The 22,698-nt window shown below is 36.6% G+C and overlaps 3 protein-coding genes across 6 annotated transcripts; all 3 read left to right on the top strand.

Annotated features, from left to right (window-relative positions):
- The first annotated feature begins 969 nt into the window (after positions 1-969).
- Positions 970-3,211, top strand: LOC149018242 (spindle assembly abnormal protein (DUF620)). The gene is made up of 3 exons (XM_089154316.1): positions 970-2,108; positions 2,212-2,556; positions 2,636-3,211. The coding sequence occupies exons 1-3, from the start codon at positions 1,728-1,730 to the stop codon at positions 3,116-3,118; spliced, it is 1,209 nt and encodes a 402-aa protein (XP_089010442.1). The 5' UTR covers positions 970-1,727; the 3' UTR covers positions 3,119-3,211.
- A 606-nt stretch (positions 3,212-3,817) lies between these two features.
- Positions 3,818-7,378, top strand: LOC149018243 (LIM domain-containing protein WLIM1-like). Its single transcript, XM_089154318.1, has 5 exons — positions 3,818-4,078; positions 5,811-5,907; positions 6,024-6,055; positions 6,171-6,260; positions 6,845-7,378. Exons 1-5 carry the CDS (start codon positions 3,941-3,943, stop codon positions 7,049-7,051), a joined length of 564 nt encoding a protein of 187 aa, XP_089010444.1. The 5' UTR covers positions 3,818-3,940; the 3' UTR covers positions 7,052-7,378.
- A 5,563-nt stretch (positions 7,379-12,941) lies between these two features.
- Positions 12,942-21,299, top strand: LOC149018244 (Pentatricopeptide repeat (PPR-like) superfamily protein). Of its 4 annotated transcripts, none has more exons than XM_089152553.1 (4): positions 12,942-14,986; positions 15,129-15,265; positions 16,107-16,197; positions 19,607-21,299. In XM_089152553.1, the coding sequence occupies exon 1, from the start codon at positions 13,093-13,095 to the stop codon at positions 14,761-14,763; it is 1,671 nt and encodes a 556-aa protein (XP_089008679.1). In that variant the 5' UTR covers positions 12,942-13,092; the 3' UTR covers positions 14,764-14,986; positions 15,129-15,265; positions 16,107-16,197; positions 19,607-21,299. The 4 variants fall into 4 exon arrangements, with proteins under 4 accessions (XP_089008679.1, XP_089008681.1, XP_089008680.1 ...); XM_089152555.1 differs by lacking the exon at positions 19,607-21,299 and adding an exon at positions 16,483-19,034; XM_089152554.1 differs by lacking the exon at positions 19,607-21,299 and having other exon boundaries at positions 15,129-15,269; positions 16,107-19,034.
- The last annotated feature ends 1,399 nt before the right edge of the window (positions 21,300-22,698 follow it).

Genomic DNA, 22,698 nt, shown 5'->3' on the forward strand with positions numbered 1-22,698 from the left:
AACTACAACTCATGGTAATGGCCATGAATGGTCATGAAATTGAAATGAGAATTGATGGTCAAGAGTTAGAATTGAAGTAAATTCCACCCTTCAAGTAACCCCACAACACCACCATGATCAAGACCATTAAGACCCATGACCAATATCATAAAGAGCCTCCTTTACTCATGGTGCCTCATTACCACCCTTACCTCATGAGTTCCACAAACTAACAAAAAATTAAATAAAAGAAATGCAAAAAACTAATTTTGAAACTTTATATAGATTTTTAATAAAAAAAACTTAACAACTAAATTAGTTAGTGATTAAGTTCGATCCCTCTAATGACCTCAAGCTGATTTTGTTCAATTTCCCCTTTAGTGAGGAGACTTCAAAAGAAAAGAAACCAACGTGTGAAACTATCAATTGGGACAACATCTAGTAATGAAAGATCAGATATTGTCAATGCAGCGTTGGTAAAGTGGTAGAATCCATATTTTTCAGTGGAGAGGTCATAGGTTCGACCTTTGCGGATGACAAACATCTTCCCTGAGGATGTAATTAAAGTGCACACAAACTAGCCTGGATGAACCCCAAATACAAAATAAAAAAATAAATAAATAAATCAGATAATGGCTGCAAGTATGAAGGTTTTGCTCTTTTTTTTGGGTTGCGGACTCTCACAGTAAACTCGTGAGACAGCTTTTTAGGTGGAGTTCTTCCGATGAATCATGTAGTAAATCGATCACAGATTCAATTTGATTCTTTCTTCGATCAGAGTTTTAATTACAAGAGCAAAGCCGTATTGGGAGCTAACGCGCTACCTTCCATCTTCAGTGTTTTTAATAAAGGTTTAAGAGAAGGTTATTCACTTATTCCCTTCCATGAAAGAATCGTTGGTGGGATTCTTTGGTACGATTGTGCAGAGACTTGAAATAGGTCGGAAAGAATGCTCGTCTTCCAACTATTTTGCAGGGACTTGAATGTAGGATTTTTCTTTTTATCCTAATCATCAGATGTTTTAGAAAAATTAAAGAAAAAGATACTAGAGGAGAGAGAAATGGTAATCGCAGGTGTAGTAGGGCAGGAATGTGAGTGCAGCAGAAGATGGAAGAAGACGAAGAAGTTTGGGAAATGGGGTTAAAAAGACGGTTTGGTCTTTATAAGACCCAGTTTCTCTGAATCTGTTGAAGATAGAACAACGAGAATAATCACGAGAAATGGAAAACAATTCAGAAATAATCTGATCAATCTGGGTTTCAGGAATTAACCAGACGGAGTACAGAAGAAGAGAAGCCTGAAAGTGACCTAGGAAAGAAAGAAATAAAGAGATAGATAGATTCATTTGAATTTTGTGGTCAGAAACTGGAACAAATTGTAGATCGAAACAGAAAAAAAGCTGTATTTGGCAGATTATTTTATTTGGATCGCAATACGGTTACCTGGTCAAAGATATTGTCAGCAAGGATCGAAGGACCAAAAAAAAAACTAAAAATAGACAAACGAGCAAGAAGGGAAAAATAAAGAACGAAGAACAACGCCGATATGCTTCGATAAAATCGTGCCCACACGATCGCTAAACGTAAGGGGAGCCTTTGGCAGAGATAAGTTTCACCTTGAGCAGTTTCGATGCCCACAAAGCCGATTGCTTTGCCTTCATTTCTCCATTAGAAGAGCTTTGACACGAAGGGAATGTGGCCTTTTCCAAAAGGCACATTCCTGTTCCCTGTTGTTATCTCTATCTCTGTATGTCCTCCTGCCCCTCCTTGTTCTGCAACTTCAATTCCCCACCACAGTTGTTGCGTAGTATGAGGAAACTGTGCCCAAATTTCGATCGTGAGGATGGGTTAGAGACCGTTCTTGAGGTCCCTATCCCAGAAGAAATGTTTTCATGCATGAGCATGAATAACAATAACAATAATAACAACACAAATTCCAATGCCCTTCGATGGCAGAACATGCGTACCTGGATGAAATCCCAATGTGCAGACAAGATGAATTCTGCTCCTCCCCTCGCTGGCCGCAACGCCGACCTTCAATTTCTCCTCAACGTTGTGGGTTCTCCTCTGATTCCTCTCCAAGTTCAGTATGACACCACAATCATCCGACCCATCAAAGATTGTTCGATTGTAAGCAAAAACAACAACAACAACCCATCTTCTGAATCAATTTTTATTCAATTCCATTTTGATTTATTTATGACATGAAATGAATGTGGGTGATTTCTGATAGGAAGCTTCAACAGCCAAATATATCGTTCAGCAATACATTGCAGCTACAGGAGGACTGGCTGCATTGAATTCCGTCCATAGCATGTATGCCATTGGACAGGTGAAGATGACCTCTTCGGAATTTCACCTAAGTGAAGGTGATGAGAGCGTGAAGGCCAAAGGTAATGCTGAGATTGGCGGCTTTGTTCTCTGGCAAAAGAACCCTGATTTGTGGTACCTTGAGCTGGTGGTTTCCGGCTGCAAAGTCAGTGCCGGCAGCGATGGCAAGGTTGCCTGGAGACAATACGCAGCTCAGCAATCACATGCCTCTAAGGGTCCCCCAAGACCTTTGCGTCGCTTTGTACAGGTATAATGTTTGACCTGAACTTACATCGAACACCTAATAGATTAAAACACTAAATGATTTTGTTTGTGTATTTGTGTAGGGATTGGACCCAAGATCAACGGCAAACTTGTTTGCAGACGCAGTGTGCATAGGAGAGAAGATTATTAACAATGAAGATTGCTTCATATTGAAGTTGGAGGCAAGTGCATCAACCCTGAAAGCCAGAAACACAAACAATTTTGAGAACATACACCACACAATATGGGGATACTTCAGCCACAGAACTGGGCTTCTGGTTAAGTTTGAAGACTCACATTTACTGAGCATGAAGAAAGGTAGAGGAGATGATAGTATCTTCTGGGAGACAAGCATGGAATCAGTGATTGAAGATTACAGATATATTGATGGTCTCAATATTGCTCATAGTGGAAAAACTACTGTTACATTGTTTAGATATGGAGAGGGTTCAACAAATCACAAGAGAAAGATGGAGGAGACATGGACGATTGAGGAGGTTGATTTTAACATCTGTGGCCTCTCCATGGAATGCTTTCTACCTCCTGCAGACCTTAAAAGGGAATAACAAGGTGGTCAGAGGCATTTAAGTTTGAATGAGTGTGAGTGAAACCTTAGAAGTTTAAGACACAGGAAAAAAAGAAGAAAAAAAAAGAAAAGAAAAAAGACAAATTGTATATACCTTCTTATGTAACTGAATTGGAGAGATCTTATAATTTCTTAATGAAATTAAGAACATACTTTCCCCTCCTTAATCTTTGTTTATTTAACTAACAGATTGTTTTTAGAAGACTCTGTGTGATGCATGACCCATGCTTTCAACCATTCATGGTATCAGCTGCATCCAACAATTGCAAGCAAAATCATACACAAAATATTCTGCTTTATTTATTTCAAATTTCTTTCTGTTCATTGACATTACAGAGGTGCAGGGTTTGTAAAGTTGAGTTGGGCACCTGCCCAGTAATCTTCTAGATTATCTTTGTTAATCTGGAGTGCTAAGTGATACATGTAGGGAAGGATTCAGAAAAAAAGTGCATTTTATAAAGTCAAAAGCAGTGGAAGCCAAAAACAAACCCTGAAAGTTCAAAAGGAAGAAGAAAGTGCAAGCCACCAGTGACTGTGAATCGGGAGTTGTGAATTTAGAATAAAAATATACAACATGGTAGGTGAGATGGAAATTCCATCCTCTCCACTTGTTACCAATAAATTTTTTAAGTTATTTACTGTAGCCGTTATAAAAACGCAAACCCCCCTATCAGACAGCCGTAACTGATTCATAGTTCGTCTGGAAAGTTCAGCAGCTCAAAGCGTCGAAAGGGCTAAAGAAATTAGTCTGGTTTCGTGAGTGTTTCAGTTTGATTGAGATAAGAAAAGAGTGAGGCTTGAGATGGCGATGTTTTCAGGGACGACTCAAAAATGTAAGGCTTGTGAGAAGACGGTTTACTTGGTGGATCAACTTACGGCTGACAACAAGGTCTATCACAAGGCTTGCTTTCGATGTCACCATTGCAAGGGTACCCTCAAGGTTTGATTTTGGTCTTTTCTGATTTTCATTCTCAGTAATACGTTTATTCACCTGTGATTTGTATTTTGTATTGGTAGTTGCTTTTGTAATTTCTGGGTTTTTCTTCGATGATTCTGATGATCTCTGCTTCTTTCTTCCTGAATAGCTCTTCATTCATGGTTCGATTTCTGATTATTTTCAGTTCTGTTGCTCTGTTTCTGTTGTGACTAATACTGGATTCTGATTTTCTAAAGGCTCTTTATATGTTCTTTGACTCCTCCTCCAATTCAGTCCACCCCATATCCCCCCCCCCCCCCTTTTTTTTCTTCTTTTTTCGTGTTTTTGTATATCTAGAATAACTGGGTTTCCTTTATGTGATGCTGATGCAATGATAACTGGGATTCCATGTATTTGCCTTCTATTATACATATTTAATATTTGAAAAATGTGGTTTATTTTTCATAGGTTTATCTTTCTCTATTTGCCTTAAAAACAGCATATCCTTTTCTGCCATATGATTGCTTCTTTGAATGTTACTTTGTAACTAGACCACCATAATTTTATAAAATTTGTCTAGGGTTTTCTTGATACTGATTCTTAGTGATGCTTCAGACTAGGGGACGACTAAATCTGAGGGGTTATAATGTAGAGGAGGACATGAGGGAATATAAGTAACAAAAGGCAGAATATAAAGAATGTTGGAAAGCTACTGTTTATTTGATCCAGACTAGTTGAATTAATGAACAGATGTGTGGATTGTCTTTGTAAAACTGTTTCCATCTTCATTCATATTAACTGGGAACTAGTACTAGAACAAGCCAATTCATCACTTAGGGGAATGGTAGAATGCTGGACTTTATTCTTCACGTGTTTTAAGACTAAAACATATAAAATCTTGTAACTGAATGGATAGTCTTTATATCTTGTTGCTTCTAGCAAACACATGAACTATCCTAATTGTCAATTCGAGGAAAGACATATCCCTGTGGTGTCTCCCTCCCCTGACAAAAATAAAGCTTCCTTACTTTTGTTTCATCATTTTATTGGGTTGAAGGGTTTTAACATGATAACAAAATTATTCAACTAATGGAAGAAACGAGAAATATGAATGAGACATACGTAAGTCACTCTAGTTAACCCTGATTTGACTCTCCTATATGTAACATATCCTCCCAGTGAATATCGGTTTGAATGACACCTGATAGCCAGATCATTAGCGTGACATATTGTGAGGGAGCATACCCAAATATTGAATTGTGCAAGGAATCACAGAATATTGTACCTATCTGTGAGTAGAAGAACAGACATGGAATAGAGAAAATTTTGAGGTTTCTTGTTTTTATTATATCATTGATTGATTTCACACATATATAAGATAATTTTATGATTACTGTCATCTTATATTGCCTCATTTCTGGCTCATCTCGTATTCATTTTAATTTTTGAAAGAAGCATTTCATTATCAGACTTTTTTTTTCTTTTGGGTCAATGTTCTCATGAGACTTATATCCTTCAAGTTTCCTTTAAATTTTCTTTTGTTGATTTTTCGAACATTAATAGTAATCTTTGCACAAGTATCATAAGGAGCAGTCTTCCCTTTATATGGAAGATTTTCTTACTTTTGGCTGGGATTGAGAGGATAGCTGGGGGAGGTGGGGATGATAATATTTGTTCCTATGACTTTATACTTTCTTTATCCAATTTCATGTTTTTCTGATTTTATTGCTTTTTCTCCTCCTGTTTTTGATGGCAGCTTAGTAATTACTGTTCCTTTGAGGGTGTCCTGTATTGCAAGCCTCACTTTGACCAGCTCTTTAAGATGACAGGAAGTTTAGATAAAAGTTTTGAAGGTAACTCGCTGTTAACGTATGCCTTTCTATTACATTCTTCTTTTCCAAAAATAGTTTTGCTTTAATCTGGATCACTGTTTTATTTCCCTTTTTTTCTTCTCCCCTCTCTATTGTAGGTGCCCCAAAAGAAGTTAGAGTTTCTGAGAAGGTGCTCCACTTGTCAAGTTTGATGACTACTCTTTTATAGTTGAGAAAACTGGATAATCTGTTAGTTGAAATATCAACTGCTACTAAGTTTATTTTTTTATTATTAAATTATACAGGGCCATGTCAACAGAAAAGTCTCAAGTATGTTTGCTGGAACACAAGACAAGTGTGTGGCTTGCAAGAAAACTGTGTACCCACTTGAGAAGGTAGACTTTCTTATTTCTCCCAGCTGTTGAAATGAATTTTACAAACCACTAACAATTTCCTTCTTGATAGAAGAGAAACTTTCCTGTGTGATCCATATTCACATAAAGAGTTAATCTGCAACTCCTGAATCCTTTCTTTTATGGTCATTATCCCTCTGAAGTTTTTTACTACTACGAGGTGATGGGCTAGTGAGGTCACTGTTGCTATTTTCTTCATTTCAATGAAGAAAATTCATCTTTTCTTTTTGTCATGGACAGAATGAACCATAGCTGACCATTGCTGGTAAGGCATTGCAGTAGCATGTAACAAGTGAAATCTAGTGCATTTTGAACACAGTAATCTAAGATATAATCCATCTATCCACCACTAGTTGATTTAATATTTCTGATCATAGTCTTTCTTAGTGTCAACATATTTTCCATGCATTAGGCAATTGATTGATATATCCTCACAATGTCTGTAGAAACACACTCAGCATTAACAAATGGCTCCCCTCTATTTTAGCCCTAATTTCAATTAGTTCATTGATGATAAGTCATATTTTCTAACACTGTTGCTCTGTTCCACACACCACTTATCTCAGGTAGCAGTTGATGGTACTTCATACCATAAAGCATGTTTCAAGTGCTCCCATGGAGGCTGCGTAATCAGCCCCTCAAACTATGTTGCCCATGAACACAAACTCTACTGTAAGCATCATCATTCTCAGCTTTTCAAGGCAAAGGGTGATTTCAGCCAACTTGCCAAGCATGAAGATGCTACAGCAGTTGATGAAAATGCTGTTTCTTGATTGATGCCCAAGGATGCTCGTCTTTTCCTCTCTAAGAAGACTTGTGTGTCTGTTGTTTTTTCCCCATGTCTGATTGTATGCGAAAATGTCCGATTAAGTCAGAAGTTCCACCCCCCCCCCCCCCCAAACCCCAAAAAAAGGAAGAAAAACACCCAAATAGCAACCGTGATGGATTATATACATAGAGGTATTAAGCCAAGATCATGGCAAAGGAGTGCTTTAAAGTTGAATAGAGTGCTATTATTGTTAATCAGAGAAATCAGTTTTTCTCTGGTTAGTTTCTTTGTTACGTGAAAATTTTGGTGACTTTCGTGTTCGATGTTTGATGTTTTTCACAGAGCTGGTGTTTTTTTTTTTTTCTTTGCTTGGTGGCTGTATTAGTCACCACTTGGCTCATTGGGTTATGCTTATTGTCCTTAATGTTACTCAGTTTTGGAATGGTTGACAACCATTTCGATTCTAGGATGGTTCACATGGAGCTCTAAGGTTATATTGAGCAGCTCGACGACATTAAGAAACAATGCTAGAGTTGAAAATGGTGAGCTCACAGAAGTCTTTTGAGGAAAATCTTAGATTCAAGTCTTACCTGATGCTTGTTTCACCACACAGTCGAGAGGAGAGTCCACACTATTGAACAGAAACAAGGTGGATCCTTCCCTAATGTATGGTGGTGGCCTGGTGCGGGATTTGGGATAAGGTTATTTTCTACCCTCAAGGGTAGAGGAATTGGATATGTCTCCCTAGCCCCAAAAACGGTGAATGAAGATGGGCCTTGACATAATGGTTGCTGAGATCAAGGTATCGAAATACTCTCCAAGTAAAAATTACTCAATTTACATCCCTCTACAATTAGCCATTAGGATTGTGACATGCGATGATAAAACACCTAACATCACAAGTAAAACCCAATATTAGGAAAACATTGATCTCCTACAATTTTTCCCCTGTTTCTCTCATCTTTCCTCATGGCCTTGATGGGAGTGTTTTGTGCTCCCGGACGCTTCCTGACCACAATACCTAAGGGGGACGAGGGACGCACAGGGTAGTACCACTTTTTTTTGTGGGTCCCACCCCTATTTATTTTTTATTAATTTTCATTTGTGGGCCTTACTTGATTTTGTAGTTGAAAAGTGCAAGGGAGCACCTGATTCAAGATTTCCACTCTTGCTCTCTCTTAACAATCTTTTTCCTCCTCTTTCTTCAATTTAGATATTATACTTTTATACATGTTATTCAATCTTTTTCATCCAATTTCTTTAATTCAGCCATTAATAATGTGAATGACTTGTTTTAATGTAAAAATGGAGTTTATAAAGGCTTTACGTTGGATCCCCTCAAAAAAAAAAAAAAAAAAAAAAAAAGAGGGGGGAGAAGAATTTGGGAATTTAGGAGAAATTTAAGGGAATTAATAGAGGAAGTTTCTAATTGAATTTTAATTATTGTTGGTGGAGAAAATATAGTCTTAGCTCCACGGTTCGCTCTGGATCCAGCCCTTGCTCTTGAGACCAAAACAAAGTTAAAGTGGACTCTGTCTTTGAAGACGAGAAGCCACCTCCGATGATCGAGTTAGTTCAGGCCAGCAAATCAAAGATTCTATTGAGGAGTGTCAACCCCAAGAGATGATGAATACCATGCTCTTGAAGGGTTAGAAAGCTAAAGAGAGTAGTGGTTAGAATGTTCAAAGCTTACCCATTTAAGCTTGGTGAAGGGTTATATAAATATATAATTGATTCATACCTCCAGAGATGACATGCTTATCATCCTTTGGATGTTCATGTCATGAGATGGAGGGTGGAGATGGCTTCTACAGCTTGAGGACTCAAGGCGCAAATAAGGGAGTCGCCTTAGCCGTCAGGGGGTTCCATCAGAGGGGAACGCACCTGTTGTGCCTTTCTGCCAATGTGACTGAGGCCCACGAAGAGGGGTTAAGCAAGCCGCCGCCCAAGGGCTCAAGAAGATCCTTGAGTGCGCGCAAATCCTGACGTCTGCAGCAGGGGCTCTGAGCTTATTTAATATGGTCTTGCCACGTGGGACCTCCTTGCCAAATCATGGATTGGTGATTGATATGGGCTTTTAAATTACTTCTCAGTCGGTGGGTTTTCATTGAGACATTAATCGAGAAAGAGCCCAAGCCCAATATGTTGTCAAGGGTTACCCCAAAACCTAGTTCTTTGGACCATACAAAAATGTCAATAACAATTATCATAGTTTAATGTTTTATTGCAACATGTCACAATTTTAATAGTTAATTGTAGAGAATTGTAAAATTGCTAATTATAGAACATGTGAAAATAGTTATTTATTTGAGAAAATTACAGAGAACACCCATAATGGAGGCCTAAAAGCATTGACACCCCACTTTATCTTTGAAAAACAAAGATATCCCAAAGTTGGGTTTACATTGGACACATTAGTCCATTCTGTCAATGAAAACTGTTAAACCCCTGTTTGTATCTTTTTAATTCCAAAAATACCCTTATCATTCCCTTCAACAAACCCCTACACCTTTATGGGGGGGGGGGGGGGGGGGGGGGGGGGGGGGGGGGGGGGGGGGGGGGGGGGGGGGGGGGTTTAAAAACAAATCTTATGGTAGATAGATGTGAGGGTATTTTGGTCATAAAAATCACAAATTGTCCTTAATTGATCTTATTGAATACCTCAGGGGAGGCAGATGCAAAGTGTCTTTTTTGGACTAAAAATGACATGGACCAAACCTAAGGGGTCCGGATGAAAATTACCCTGGAAAGGGAAAACCCAAAATGCGGCTTTTTAATTCCAAAAATACCCTTATCACTCCACTCTCATCTCCTCCCACTCCGGCTCCTACAGCACCAAACTCACCCGTCTCTCCCATAAATGAATTAGCTGCCTTAAAATTTATGCCTATATCAAGTGTTTCTTTAACTGGGTTAGAATCCACTGTAAGATCCTTACCAGAAAACACAAAGAAAAGAGAAGAAATTGTACTATAACGGCGATCTTGCTTTCAGGGCTTCTGTGCGATTAGTCGGCTGATTGAATTTATATACGAAAAGGAGAACAATGGAAACCTTCATAAACTACATTAGTTATATGAATGGTTCATCCGAATAGAAAGAAGTTTTTCATCCAAACAAAAAAATTGAAATCAATTTATTTCAAGCTTGAAAATCGAGAAGAAATGGAAAAACACGACTTTGATCTCCATTCTTCCAAGCAGAAAACCTTGTGCACTTGAGTTGATTAAAATCTCTAAAGTCTTACAAGAAAATAAGCATTACTGTTGTTGTCTCTTCAAATTACGCAGAATCTGGGAAGAGTGATCAAACTCATCAGTTATGTTGCAACTCAAAAATTGCAAAGATGGGGGAGAAAATCAAACCAGCTCTGGAATGAGGGAAACTTCATTTAATTTTTTTTACAAATTATGCTTCTTCTTCACCGGCTCCAATGATTCTCTCAGAGCAGGAGATGGAGACGATTGAGGAGCTTGGGCGATTGAAAGAGAAACGTTAACATCGAAGATCTTTTGAGGTTGCAACTGTTCGAGTTCAAGCTCTGAACGAACAGAAAGAATTGATCGGGAATGATTAGGAAAAGGAATAAGCCATCTTGCAAGAAGATATGCTTGGGTAAACACTTGAATCATCCATGATTAGTTGCTCTTTCCATCGCAAAACATCTAGGGTTTTGGCAAAAAAAAATGCATTCATAATCACAGGGAAACAAATTAGGGTTGATGAACAGAGGCTCTGATATGCGATTCAAGCACATCTTGAATAGAGGTTTGAAATAAAAATTTGATCAAGAGTAAATTAATGAAGGTCAAGAAATAGTTCATCCAAATCATCAGAGAATAGTAATTTTCGGTTAGGTGCAGAGAAGTAGGTTGAGGTGGTGAGGTTGATGCTGGAGCGGAATATGGGGAGGTAGAGAGCCGAGAGAGGAGAGAATTAACCATAGAGTGAGTCCTTAGGTTAGGGCATAATGGAGAGTAAGTTTAATTGAGGGTATAATTGTCTTTTTTAATTGTACAATTAATCATTCTAACATAATAAGGATCTACGTGTTTTTTAAACATAAAGTGGGGTGTCACTGCTTTTAGGCCTCCATTTTGGGGTGCATGTGCAATTTGCTCTATTTATTTTGGATTCAAAAATTATTTGGATGTAGAATTATTCGTAATTATTTGAATCAATCAATTTCCCAGTTTGGTCAACAAAGTGGACAAATTAAAATTTGGATTCAAATTCAAGAATTATTCGTTTGCTAAAAAAAAATCAGGAGAAAATTTTGGATGTTTAAATCAAAGCAAATATTAAAGAATTTCTAAGTGGAATGGTTGATATAAAAGAAAATCCAATATGCTTGGGATGTTGTCTGCGTTGAAATAAATTAAGTTTAAGAGAAATTAATTATAGAAATAATCAAAAGCCTATTGTTATTAAACAAATACTCAGTAGTTTATCAAAATCTAAAACTAACATTAACACCCAATAGAGAAAGTTAATTATATATATATATATATATATATATTAAATAATACTACGGTTTTAGATTTGACAGGTTCAAAAAGTGGTGAACGTACAACAAATTCAGCCTTTGGCTTCAACTAGATTGAAACAAGAGCATGTTAGGACTGGATGTGATAAAAAAAAAAAAAATCCATGTACACAAATAGTCAGAATTATTTGATTCATATCCGATTCATTCAGATATGCTAATTTTAAATTTATATCCGATTCATAATCGGATTTGAATTCATATATGTTAATTTTAAGTCTGGATATTATTCAATTAGCTGATAAATGCCTGATATATTTAATTTTGAAGAATACATCATTATTCCATTATTCTTTTATTAATATTTATTAATAATAACAAATTACATTAAACTAGCAATACATCATTCTATTAATTGGGCCCAACACTCAAGAATGAGTTTAAAACCTCATCTGAATTCGAATATTTTTATTCACCGGATTACTTTAGATTCAGATTAAATATTATCCAAAAATCTGATTAACTAAACAAATTTAAATCCGATTTTATATTTACACATCTGAAGATTTGAATTTAGATAATGTATTTAATAATTAAATTCAAATCCTAATATTACTATATTCTAGCAAAATTCGATCTGTTTACCTAAGTGTGTCAATCGGTACGATTTCGGTACAATACCAACTTTGAATACCTAAAACCAGAACCGTATCGTATTGAATTTACACGGTGTGGTACAGTTTCAATATTTGCAAAAATAGTTCGGTTCGGTTTCGGCATTAAATCAATACGGGAAAACGGTTTAAACACGGTATCTAATGCGGTACATTTTTGGTATGAACAAAATCATGCCACTTTTGTTATTAGTTTATTAAGATTCTAATGAAATTGTGACCAAACAATGGATATAATTTGATATTAACAAAGACAAAACAAGTAAACCTAATTAATAGAGACAAAAACAAGTAAATCTAAAAAGAGGAGTGAAGGACGAAACGAAAAAACTGAAATAGGGAATTATGGATAAGGTAAATGGTCCAATGTTTTCATTGTAAAATTACATTTATATTTCTTAATTTGGTACAGTACCAATTCGATACGTTTCCGAACATATTGACAATATGAGTACCTAAAACTGGAATCGTACCAAAAAATTCGGTTTCGGTACGTACAATATCGAATTTTGAATGATGCAATTTTAGACAGCACAATTCGGTATGGTTAAACGATTTAGATATGCAATTGAAACACCCTTACGTTCACCTCCCCATATGAAACCCGTGCTCAGGCTTAGGAAGCCAAATTAACCCAAGGTATCGGATCAACTCAAAACGATTCCGCCGATTCCCAAATTCGGGCTTTTAAAACCCTACTCCGCGCTCACTGGTGCAGCAAAGGTCATTGAAGGCAGCATCTGCAGAGTCGCGGCCGACGCTGAGAGAGCCGTTGGATACGGGCCTCGAAGAAGACGACTCATATATACGATTTAAAGGATCTCTAGGTTTTTATCTTCATTGGTTTCGAAGGAGCTCTGCATTTCAAAAGAAGCACATGAGCCTATGAACTTAACCAGTCGTTGTTCTGATGCATTGTTGAAATGCGGAACACCTGATCCGTTTATCTACATCTCAACGCTCTTGAGGGTTTCCAGAACAATCCGAAATCTCGAACAAGTTCACGCCCAGATTATTCGAAAGGGAACTGAACAAGATAACTTCCTGATTTCCCAGTTCGTTTGTATCTGCAACTCATTGTCCAACTTAGGTTACGGTACAAGTGTTTTCAATCGCGTTAATCAGCCAAACATCTATCTTTGGAACTCTATCATTAAAGGGTATGGCGATAGCTCTTCTGTGAGTGAAACTATTTCTGTTTTCAAACGCATGAAAGTGTCTGAAGTGACCCCCGATAAATTCACTTTTCCTTCTTTAGTGAAAGCATTCTCCAGCGTGTCCGCGATTAGGGAAGGTAGGGCACTTCACGGCTTAATAGTGAAATGCGGAACAGAGATAGATATTTTTGTTAGTACTAGTTTGATTGATTTTTATGGTAAGTGTAGTGAGATTGATTGTGCTCGGAAGATATTCGACCGGATGTCTCTTAGGAATGAGTTTTCTTGGACAGCTATGATCGTTGGGTACTTAAATTTGGGAAATTTAGCCTTAGCAGCAGAGCTTTTCAATGCAATGCCATGCCGGAACACTGCCTCCTGGAATGCGATGATTAATGGGTATGTGAAGTCCGGTGACCTGACGACTGCACGGAAACTGTTTGATCAAATGCCAGAGAAAAATGTGGTTTCCTTTACGTCATTGATATGTGGGTATGCCAAAGCGGGTGACATGGCGTCAGCACGTTTTCTCTTTTATCAATCTCCAGCTACAGATATTATATTGTGGTCAGCGCTAATATCAGGATATGCTCAGAATGGTCAACCCAATGAGGCTGTGAAGATTTTCCAGGAGATGCTTTCCCAAAACATTAGGCCTGATGAATTTGTACTTGTGAGCTTAATGTCTGCTTGTTCTCAACTTGGTCATTTGGAGCTAACAAAATGGGTTGATTCTTTTGTGGTTCAAAACCTGATAGATCTTTCTCCAGCTCATGTTACGGCGGCTCTCATAGACATGAATGCTAAATCTGGGAATCTAAAAAGGGCTTTCTGTTTGTTTGAGCAGATGCCAAAGCGAGACCTGTTCACGTATTGTTCAATGATTCAAGGTCTGTCAATTCATGGACTTGGGGCCCAGGGGGTCAGGCTCTTTTGTCGAATGCTTGATGAAGGCCTGACTCCTGATGATGTAGCCTTCACAGTTGTCCTGAATGCTTGCAGCCATGCAGGCCTTGTTGAAGAGGGTTGCTTCTTCTTTAATTCCATGAAGAATGATTACTCTATAATCCCTTCTCCAGATCATTATGCCTGTATGGTTGATCTTCTTGGAAGATCTGGGAAGTTAAAAGCAGCCTATGAACTTATAAAATCAATGCCTGTGGAGCCACATGCAGGAGCTTGGGGTGCATTGCTTGGTGCATGTAGGCTTCATGGTGATATTGAGCTTGGTGAGTTGGTTGCTAGCCATATTTTTGAGATTGAGCCTCAAAGTGCAGGTAGTTATGTGTTATTGTCAAACATTTATGCTGATGCAGATAGGTGGTTGGATGTTTCTCATGTGAGGAACATGATGCGAGAGAAGGGGATAAAAAAGATACCTGGTGTCAGTTGGATTTAGTATTTGGCAGTTGTGCCATGAAAGTAATAAAATGCCACCCAGATACCTTTGTAAATTGGGTTTCATTCAGATAATTGTTAGCCTGGTGAATATTTGCTCTCAGGCTTTGTGAAGATCATTCCTTCCTGGGATAGTGGCTCAATGGCACTTTCTCTTAGTGATTGGCTGAAGATGGATGGCTGAGAGAATCACCTGATAGTTGATTTGGGGGTTCCTCACTAAGGTATTCAATCCACTTTCAGAACTTGTGCACACTCAAAATATGGAGAATGGTTATGGAAATTTTATCTTTGCCCTACCTTTACTTTTATATGGTGCATGATGTCTTTAACTATTATTCTATTTTGTTTTACCATGGTGAGCAGGTAACTCCAACCTTGGAATCCCATCAATTCTTCCGTACTGCATCCCATGGTAGAACAGTTCTGAATCCCACAGAATCATGCCCTGACTCTCACAGAACTCACAAGCTCAAGGCTAGATTATTTCTCGTATGCTTCAGGTGGGTATGATCCTCTCATCTTTATTCATTACTTTGTGGAAATAATTAAAATTGGAAGACCCCTATATATGGTAGGAAGAATCCCTTATGAGTTTTAAGTCTTTCTTCAAAATTTAAACCAAGAAAGCATTTAGAATTCCAAGACATCAATCTACTTTGCATTCTCTGTAAATAAATCCAAGCTCCTAAAACATTAGATCTTCCATGAAAGAGGTTCATTCCTAAATAAGTTGAATTTTAGATACATGCCTACCATGTACTAATCCTGTGCTTTCAAGCCTATTGGCAATAAGTTGGGCCAAATTGTTGTATATTGCATTACGAAGGCTAATGGTTTGGAATACCTCAACCTGGTAGGCCTTCTCTGATTTTGGGGTAAGGCATAACAGCATATGGCTGAGGCCATGGGGTAGATTAAAATCAGCAAAAATAATTATTAATGAAAGAAATAATATTTGATTTTATTGAATCCCCAAACCTTCGAAAAAAGAAGGCCAGATGCATGTTTTGAAAATCTTTTATACTACCTTCACTCTTGTTCATGATGGGTTCCAAGTCATGCTTTGGTAGTCTTATCTTTTAGCATTTGATAAATGTGATATTCTTGTTGTTGAATATTCATAGAGGGTGGAGGTTTTTCCTTGACAAAGGATTCTTATTTCAGTAATGCTGTTCTAGCTTCTAATAAGAAGAATTGGGGTTTGTTTTTGGTTTGTGGCTTGATTTTGACTGAAGGGAAATGTTACCATTTTCAATCTTCTTGTTTCTTCTATGCAATGCTATATTTATTGTTCATTATTTGTTGATTTCTTTTAGTTCCATGTTACCTTCTATATTTCAGTGTTGGAAGCAAATAACGGTGCATTTTTTAAACTATCAATGAATGGACATGGATCTCAAGAGCTACTATTGAGGACCACTTCTAGAGAGGGGTTAGCCATTATCTTTTCAACCAATTCATATACTCTATGAAATGAGTGTCTTTTACATTTTTCTTCTTCTCTGCTTGATTATAGAATTGTTTAATCAAGATAACGTCTCCCCTCCAATTGTGGGGCTACTTTATGGTAAGCTTAACATATTTTATGAATCATTTATTGAAGTTTACAATTATATTTTGGTGAAGTGACACAGTGAGAGTTATAATCAGGTAATCTCCAACTAGGTTTACCCAAACATAGTTTGAAATATCATGGTGATAAAGTTGATATTATCAGGCTGACATTGAGAGGGGTTGAATCCTGATGATCACTACACTCACTGTATTGACTTCAAGCACATGCATGAAGATTGGTTTTGGGCACCACAATCTCACCAATATAAACAATTGCAGCCAGTTGTGATTGTTTGTTGGCCAGGGATACTAGGTACGGCACATCCCCTACTATCCTATTGATTGTTGTAACCGTAGTCCAAATTTGCATAAAAATTTCAAATTTTTGGTGAGGTCAAAACACAATGCTACGTTAAAGTAGAAAATGCAGAATCTCAATATTTTGGTTTGGAAAATGCATTGTTTTTTCATCATTCATAGATAAATCTTGTTTTCTATAGCAAACAAAAGGTGTTCATCATTCATAATGTTGAACCCACATGTAATTGGCTGGTTCAGTTTTTTTTGGATATTATCGCTCAAACTCTTGTTTTCAAAATTAATTTCTATGATTTTATGTCATAGTTGCATAATACCCATACAATGACAACATACTTCTTCAATTTTACTAGTAAAAGCAAATAGATGATTGTGATGGAGAAGAAGATGAAGTATAATTTTCCCACTTGAAGATCCTTATTTCACTATCATGAAAATTTCTTGATGTTTCTTTTGGTAATTTGAGTCTCCACAAGGTCTGCTTATAGATGTTACAAGCAACAATATAAGGTTAAAAATATCTTGCCTTGGTGATGGGATCCCATGTGGTTGAAATAAAACGGAGTGCATTGTTGCAATATACTGGTCTATCATATAGAATATCTCGACCGGTATTGAAGTTGCCAAGCTCTTCCCAACCACGAGCTTTAGTATATATATGAAAACTACTTAGTGGTGCCCAAGCATCTGTAGGCATTGCCATGATAACCTTATAGTTATTTAGAAATTGACTAGTGAAGCTAATATCAAACTCTATAAGAATACTTAAGGTACTAGTATTTGTTGTGGAATTTGGAATGGTGAAAGTTTTTTGAGTTGCAGGATTGAAGAGAACCAATTCCTTATGATTCTCATCCTTGTTTTTCAACCCAAGAAGTCTATTGTAAGATCTCAATATTTATGCAATGTTTAATAAGAACTCACAAGCGGTGTTAAGTACGACATAGTCCTCGAAATTTCTCATATTTTTCTCTTTTTAAGTAATCTTGTGCAAGTTTGCCTGACAATGCTTGTGGGTTCTTATAAAACATTGTGAAGATATTAGGATCTTACAAAGGACTTTTTGTGTTGAAGAATACGAATGAGAATTACAAGGAATTGGTTCTCTTCAATCCCGTAACTAAGAAAACTTTCACCATTCCAAATCCCACAAGTACTACTACCGTAGGTGTTCATATAAAGTTTGATATTAGCTTCACTAGTCATTTTCCAGATAACTGTAAGGTTATCATGGTAATGCCTGCAGATGATTGATCATCATTGAGTAGTTTTCATATGTATATGAAAGCTAATGGTTGGAAAGAGATCGCCAACTTCAACACTGGTGCTTAAGATGTTCTATATGAAATGCCAGTATATTGCAACGATGTACTCAATTTTATTTCAATCAAATGGAATTCTTTCATTAAGAGAAGTCTATATTATAAACCTTATATTGTTACTTGTGGCATCTATAAGTGGACCTCGTGGGGACTCAAATTACCAATAGAGGCGTCAAGAAATTTTCATGATAATGAGATGAAGATCTTTGAGTGGAGTAACTCTACTTCATCTTCTTTTTCGTTACAATCATCTATTTGCTTGGTAAAATTGAGGAAGTCTTTGTTCATGGTATGTGTATTATATGACTAGGACATGGAATCATGGAAATCAATTTTCAAAACAGGAGTTCGAGCAATTATATTTGAAGAACCAAACCGTCCAATCATACGTGGATTGAGCATATTGAATGGGGAGTACCTTTTGTTTGCTACAAAAAAGAAAATTTATCGTTGTGGGTTGAGTCTAAGGTATGATGGAGTAAGATTGCCAATTGCAGCTAAAGAGATTGTTACTAATCCCTTTAAACATGCATTCTATCTTGGATTTATACTTTTATTGGGAACTTGTGTACGCAATGCATTTTTTATTATTTATTGTGAACAAGTCTAGGTTTAAGTTTAAAAAAAGTGTTGACTTTTCTATTTGTTTTATTAAAAAAAAGTGCCCATTTTATGCATAGTGTACAAATTTCTGTTTCATTTTGTCATAGAAATGTGCCTATTCTACTACATACAAGATTTCAACACACAAAAACGTGAAAAATGGTGTCTTACCCAAGAAATGGGTGAGAAATGTTGCCATACAATCCCCTTGGTGTTTCTCAAAATAGAGAAAACTTTTGCCAAAGTGCTGATTCATTCCCTTTTTTAAAAATGGAACACAAGAAACGAACCGGTTACCCTTATAAGTTCTCTTGTTTCTGTATGCAAAATTGAAAAAGAAAAGAGAGAGAGAGAGAGAGAGAGAGTGAGTGTGTGTGTGTGCATTTTCTACACCAAAATACTCTCGCCGACCTCTCCCCCAGAAATAGGATGGATTCCCTTTCCCTTTTTTTCGTTCTTTAATCATGAGTGTGACATGCATCCCTGCGCTGCGGCTCACAGTCTCGGTCTTATATGTGTGCATTTTCTACACCAAAATACTCTCGCCGACCTCTCCCCCAGAAATAGGATGGATTCCCTTTCCCTTTTTTTCGTTCTTTAATCATGAGTGTGACATGACATCCCTGCAGCTGCAAGTGCTCTTTACAAGTACTTTACGGTCTTATATACTTCCAACTTCTCTAATGGTAACTGCTGTCTGTAATGACTATTAATACAGCAACCTACTGCCAGATTGTTAGGTTTATTCCTGTTAAGGCTTTTATCATATAGTTACATACCTAGAAGATATTAGTTGAATGTATCATGTGTATGTTGTGAGATTTGCATGCAAGTTAATTGTAAATTTTGGGTGTAACTCGACATCAAATATGGTGAGTGGATTAAATAATTGTCATTTTAGTCATAGTTGGCTCTACAAGGCTCTAATTTGGTTATCTCTGAGTGACAACAGTTTCTGAGTTTTAGTTTAGATGGAATTTGTTGTATAATTGTTAGTGCTTTGGCCTTTTTATAAACCATTTGCCAGCTTGCTGTGACTTGCAGAATCAAATGACTAATTTTGAAGACATGGACATCTCTGGCTGGTTGCGTATTCCTTTGATGATAAGCAAATGATTGTAGTTTGCTTATATATTGCCTTCCTGGAAAAGAGTAAATTGCCCATCATATTTGCAAGCTATGTGAGAGATATGCCTTCCAGGAAACAAGTAAATTACCCATCTTATTTGCAAGCTACATGAGAGAAGCTTGGCTTCAAAGTAGGAAAAATACATTTAATATCTCCTAGGTTTTAGGTTGGCTTGGGAGCACTTGTAATGAACTTGAGAAGACTTGAAGATTCAGACGTTCTGTGGAGAAGCGTTATTGTAAGGTAGCATGGACATAAGAAGTTATTTGGATATAATCCGTTTGTTTTATTGCGCACTGATACTATCTGATAGATGGGCTATGCTGCTACCTGATTCATGTTTAGAATTGGTTGCCACTGCAATTTCATGGTGCAATTTCAAGCCAAGTTCTCTCAGGGGACAATGATGGACATTATTTTTCATTGCAGTATTCTTTGTATAGATCTGATTCAGCTGCTCAACAGTTCTGCTGCTCCTGATCACAGGGTTTCAGCATTCGTCATTCAAGGTAAGTTTTCTGTTTTAATTAAGTTACATTCTTCCCGGCTGATTGCGCACTAGTTCTTCCCTCTGTTGCCATATTTGGAAATCTATAGGAATGATAATCAGCGGGACCCTCTTTCTGGGTTTCCTCTATATTTGTTTGTATGATTTGGTCTTGCTACACTTGTTCATGGATTCAAGTTCTGGATACCTGGTCATGCTTCATAGTATTGCATGGGGTTATATCCATATCATTGCATTCTTCATTGATCCCATTGTAGCCATTGTATTGGAGTTGGAAAGGGCGAAGTTTCTTCTGTTAGTCTACAGTCAAGACCTGCAAGTTTATTTAACATATATAACATATATAACCTGCCATGGAAGCTATGACAACAATCGACCAAAGAAGTGTGCAAGCTAGAGGCTGTATTTTGCCGCAAGCCTTCCTGCGTTTATGACAATCCTTCAAGAGCTCTAGGTGATCTCACAAGGATTAAAATGCATTACTGTATAAAGTTTCGAAGAAATACGTTGTTCAGTCCGATTCGAAAGCCCATTTGAAGGTCTTAATTCTGAAGGTCTTTTTAGCTTTTCTCTAGATAATTAATTATTTAGTTTGTTTCGTCCTTTCTATTGTGATTTCGGTGGTGATGGTTTGCTTTCTCTATTTGTTTCCTTTACCGTGGAAGGGATAGCTTCATCACACACTTGGTTTTTGTAATGCTTTAGCGGATGAAAGCGCAAAAGCTCTCATTGTTGCAAATTCGAAATCAGAAGATGACTCCAGGGGCAAGATTGTTGCCTACTTGAAGGAAGCAACCGATGATAGGAAGTTACCAATAATTAGTGGGAAAAAAATCTAAATTATTTAATAAAGGGTTCAGATTTAATTTAATAAATTTAATGGTAAGATTTCTATGATTCGTTCAACCAAGTTAATCTCACAACCAATTAGCCATATTTATGCCTTATTTTAATTATTTTAAAATATTATAAATTCAAATTATATATAAAATCAGTGGAATGACTTATGAAAATGTATAAAGAATATGAGAAAGATTTTATATGGTCTTTGTTGACCTCCAAAAAGCTTTCTACCCATAAAAGAAGAAGAAGAAAGAAAGAAAGAAAAAACTAAGAAAAAGCTTAAGAGAGAGTCCCTAGAGCATTAAATTGATAAGTATTAGAGAAAAAAAAATGTTGTAATTAAATATGTGAATATAGTTAAAAAGTAGGGTAAATATCACTTAACTCCCCTCTTAGTTGGATAAATAGCATTTATATCCCCTCTTAGTTGGATAATATCACTTACTTCCTCTCTTACCTAGCAAATATATAACACCTCCCCACCTCCCCTCTGTTAATTTTATCGGTTAAATTTAACTTTTACCGTTAAATATTTTTCTAAAATCCCAAACTACCCTTAGGCTAAAAATATTTTAATTTTAAATCCTAAATTACCGTAACCACTATAGCAATTAAAATACTTATTAAAAATCAAAACACCATAGTTCAAAATTCAAATTATCTTCAATTATTAAAAGCCCAACATACGCTTTTTAAAAAATTTTTATCAAACAATTAAAAAAACCCAAAATATTAGTACGTATTTAATTTTATCAACATACCCTTTGTGTTTTTTAATTGCATTTTTTATTTTACTTGATTATAATACGTGTTTCTTTAATTGTTTGATAATTTTTTTTTAAAAAAAAAGGGTATGTTGGGGTTGGTCCAAATGGTAAGTAACTTGGTCCGCTTAAGCAAGGTTTCGGTATCGAAACCTTGTGGATGCAAAAATTCCGTGCTGGGAGACTCACCCACCACAACTACGTCGCACATCGGATTAGTCTGGGCAAAGCCTTGGAAATCGGGGTTGGCAACCAAAAAAAAAAAAAATTTAGGTTTTAACTATGGTGTTTTAATTTTTAATAATTATTTTAACTGAGGGTAATTTAATATTTTAATTGCTAGGATGATTATGGTAATTTAGGGTTTAAAATAAAAAATATTTTTAGCCAAGGGTAGTTTGGGGTTTTAGAAAAATATTTAACGGTAAAAGTTAAATTTAACCCAGAAAGTTAACAGAGAGGAGGTGTTTGATACATTTGCTAGGTAAGAAGAGAGGTAAGTGATATTATCCAACTAAGAAGGGGTGTAAGTGCTATTTGTCCAGCTAAGAGGGGAGGTAAGTGGTATTTACCCTAATAAGTATTATATAGATAAATTTAGTATAGTAGGAATAAAGATGCTAAGATGGATGAGTGACAAAACTAGGATGTCAATAAAACCTTATTGGCTCGAACCAGCCCAAACCTCGAGTTTTTATGACACCAACAACAACTTATGTGTTATACATGATGAGAAGGAGATTAAATGGGTTATGCTTCCAATGAAGGCTCCTAGTCTAGATGGCTTGCCATTGGCATTTCATCAAAGAATGTGGTTTCTTGTGGGTAAGGATCTATGCAGTTTCGTTCAAGAATTTTTTTCAAACTGGTCACATGCTATGTCATGCTAATA

This window comes from Hakea prostrata, chromosome 4, assembly GCF_041222555.1.
Source record: "Hakea prostrata isolate BN-2017 chromosome 4, UWA_Hpros_2, whole genome shotgun sequence".
NCBI classification, from domain to species: domain Eukaryota; kingdom Viridiplantae; phylum Streptophyta; class Magnoliopsida; order Proteales; family Proteaceae; genus Hakea; species Hakea prostrata.

What these genes read in the sequence shown, in the direction of transcription:
- LOC149018242 (XM_089154316.1), top strand. Translation starts at nt 1,728, where the DNA reads ATGTCCTCCTGCCCCTCCTTGTTCTGCAACTTCAATTCCCCACCACAG. An exon ending in CCATCAAAGATTGTTCGATT is followed by an intron (nt 2,109 to 2,211) that starts GTAAGCAAAAAC and finishes GATTTCTGATAG; the next exon opens with GAAGCTTCAACAGCCAAATA. An exon ending in CTTTGCGTCGCTTTGTACAG is followed by an intron (nt 2,557 to 2,635) that starts GTATAATGTTTG and finishes GTATTTGTGTAG; the next exon opens with GGATTGGACCCAAGATCAAC.
- LOC149018244 (XM_089152553.1), top strand. Translation starts at nt 13,093, where the DNA reads ATGAACTTAACCAGTCGTTGTTCTGATGCATTGTTGAAATGCGGAACA.
- LOC149018243 (XM_089154318.1), top strand. Translation starts at nt 3,941, where the DNA reads ATGGCGATGTTTTCAGGGACGACTCAAAAATGTAAGGCTTGTGAGAAG. An exon ending in AAGTTAGAGTTTCTGAGAAG is followed by an intron (nt 6,056 to 6,170) that starts GTGCTCCACTTG and finishes TAAATTATACAG; the next exon opens with GGCCATGTCAACAGAAAAGT. An exon ending in CTGTGTACCCACTTGAGAAG is followed by an intron (nt 6,261 to 6,844) that starts GTAGACTTTCTT and finishes CACTTATCTCAG; the next exon opens with GTAGCAGTTGATGGTACTTC.